The 2,500-nt window shown below is 43.1% G+C and overlaps 1 protein-coding gene across 4 annotated transcripts in view; it reads left to right on the forward strand.

Annotated features, from left to right (window-relative positions):
- LOC121854883 (beta-galactosidase-1-like protein 2) overlaps positions 1–2,500 on the forward strand; it is a 12,555-nt gene that overhangs the window by 7,967 nt on the left and 2,088 nt on the right. For all 4 annotated transcript variants that reach the window (XM_042349693.1, XM_042349695.1, XM_042349694.1 and 1 more), the window contains exons 4-8: positions 686–827; positions 931–1,096; positions 1,420–1,572; positions 1,904–2,050; positions 2,216–2,403. In XM_042349693.1, the coding sequence (XP_042205627.1) occupies positions 686–827; positions 931–1,096; positions 1,420–1,572; positions 1,904–2,050; positions 2,216–2,403 (796 nt within the window). The remainder of the gene's footprint in view (positions 1–685; positions 828–930; positions 1,097–1,419; positions 1,573–1,903; positions 2,051–2,215; positions 2,404–2,500) is intronic.

The following is a 2,500-nucleotide window of genomic DNA, read 5'->3' on the forward strand; positions in this document are numbered from 1 at the left end:
GGTTAGGTTAGGTCAACTTCAAGTTAGGGGTTGGTAGGTAGGTCAGCTTCAAGTTAGGTTGGTTAGGTGAGGTCAGCACTGTAGGGTAGGTTAGGTAGGCCGCACGTTAGGTTGGTTAGGGCAGGGTCAGCTCCAAGTTAGGTTGGTTAGGTAGGTCAGCTTCTGTTAGGGGTTGGTTAGGTGAGGCATCAAGTTAGGGTAGGTTAGGTAGGCTGCTTCAAGTTAGGTTGGTTAGGTTTCAGCTTAAGTTAGGTAGGGTAGGCTTGCTAGGTTAGGGTCAGCTTCAAGTTAGGGTTGGTTAGGGCAGGTCAGTCGGGTTAGGTAGGTTAGGTAGGTCAGCTTCTGTAGGGTGGAGTTAGGGTAGGTCAGTCAGCTAGTTGAGTTAGGTAGGCTAGGTAGGTAGCTTCAAGTTAGGGGTGGCTAGGCAGGTCAGCATCAAGTTAGGGTAGGTTAGGCAGGTCAGGCTAGTTGGTTAGGTTAGGTCAGCTTCAAGTTAAGTTAGGGTGGTTAGCCCTAGGTTAAGAGTTAGGTTAGGGTCAGCTTCAAATTAGGGTTGGTTAGGGTAGGTCAGCTTCAAGTTAGGGTTGGTTAGGTTAGGTCAGCTTCAAGTTAGGGTAGGTTAGGTCAGGTCAGGTCAGGTCATCATTGTCACCTCCTGAAACATCTATCTCCTCCCTCCACACAGCTGGTTACTTCAGGATCCACACCAGAGAGTCCGCACCTCCTACCCCGGCTACCTGCAGGCGGCCACTACCTATCTGAAGAAGGTCATGACCCTAGTGACCCCCTTAACCTTTCCTGAGGGCGGCCCTGTAGTGGCTATACAGGTCAGACCAAGTGACTTAGTGGTGATAATGATGGTTTAGTGATGTCAGTAGTGGTGTTAGTGGTGTTAGTCGTCTATTTAACGACTATTTAACTCACTAACAGGTTGAGAACGAGTATGGCGCCTTTGGGTACTCTGACCTCCCGAGGGACACCCAGCACCTGGTCACCATGTATGAGTTGATGAAGTCCCTTGTGCCTACTGACCAGGTCTTGTACTTCACCTCTGACTCGGCCTTGTACTATGGTGACCTTGGTTCTATCCCTGAAGGTAGGTGTGTGTGTGTGTGTGTGTGTGTGTGTGTGTGTGTGTGTGTGTGTGTGTGTGTGTGATAGATAGGTAGAATATATGTGTATATTTTTTCTGTAGCAGGAAAATTTAGTCAAATATCCTGTTTGAGAGATAAGGAGACAGAGACATGGAGAGACACATAGAGACAAAGAGACAGGAAAAAAAAACATAGACAGAGATGGAGAAAGAGACACAGATGAAGGAGAAGAATAGAGAGAAAATATAGACATATTCTCTCTAACTTCACCCAAATAAATCATCTAATTGACCTCTCTCTCTCTCTCTCTCTCTCCACCATACAGTACTTCAGACAGTCAACACACAGCTTGAGGCGGTGAAGGGGCTGAAAGAAATAAGACTACTGCAGCCACATGGTCCCTTGGTCGTTATGGAGTTCTGGACGGGTTGGTTCGACCACTGGCTTGAGCCCTACAGGAATCGATGGCCACTACCAGGTAATCACATGTACCTCATCAAGTAAAAGGTGATAATGGAACGTTCTTTGTTTTATAGATAAGATAATGATGTATTCTTACGATTAATAGTATTATAAGGTTCTCAGAGGTTTTATGTTACTCTGTGTCAGTCATCTTCTCTATCTGGAAATTATGGTCAACCTTTCATTAACAATAAAAATAAAAATCACCTTGATTTTATTTTATATTCCGATACAATTTTGTTTTCTTTATTTTTCATTCGAGTTTACATTAGAATATATATTTATCAGGATGACTCACCCGACGGCCAAACTGCTGTAAAATTCTATAATGTTCTCCTCTCCGTCAGAATTCGTGAGCTCCTATAAGGATCAGCTGAAGGCCGAAGCGTCAGTGAACTTTTACATGTTCCACGGTGGCACTAACTTCGGCTTCATGGCGGGAGCGAGTGTGCAAGACAAGTGGCCTTACTACGCCCCTGATGTGACCAGTTATGGTAGGTGGAGTGTTGATTTATAAAAGGTTATAGGGAGGTAGATCTTATACAATACACATAGATAAACGCGCAATCAATTATTTAGTATAGTTATCCATGCAGTTTTCTATTATGTTATATTAAAGAAAATGGTTTAGGTATAACTAAACTATATTTAATTTGCAGATTATGATTGCCTCCTGAGTGAAAACGGTGATTATACCAAGAAGTACTATGCTGCTAAAGAGTTGATTCATCAGATTTGTACTGATATGGACCTCACCTGTCCTGTACCCCCACAACAAACACCCTCTGCCTTGTATCCAGACTTACAGTTGACGAGAAAAATGACGCTGGATTGCATTCTTCAGCAAGTAAGTTAATTTGCACTGATGTGATTACAATAGCGAATATTTATCACGTATTTATAATATATTTTTTTTTAATGTGCTGATGATCAATATGTAACTT

The sequence above is a fragment of the Homarus americanus genome, unplaced genomic scaffold, assembly GCF_018991925.1.
Source record: "Homarus americanus isolate GMGI-L3 unplaced genomic scaffold, GMGI_Hamer_2.0 scaffold60624, whole genome shotgun sequence".
In the NCBI taxonomy this organism is placed as follows: Eukaryota; Metazoa; Arthropoda; class Malacostraca; order Decapoda; family Nephropidae; genus Homarus; species Homarus americanus.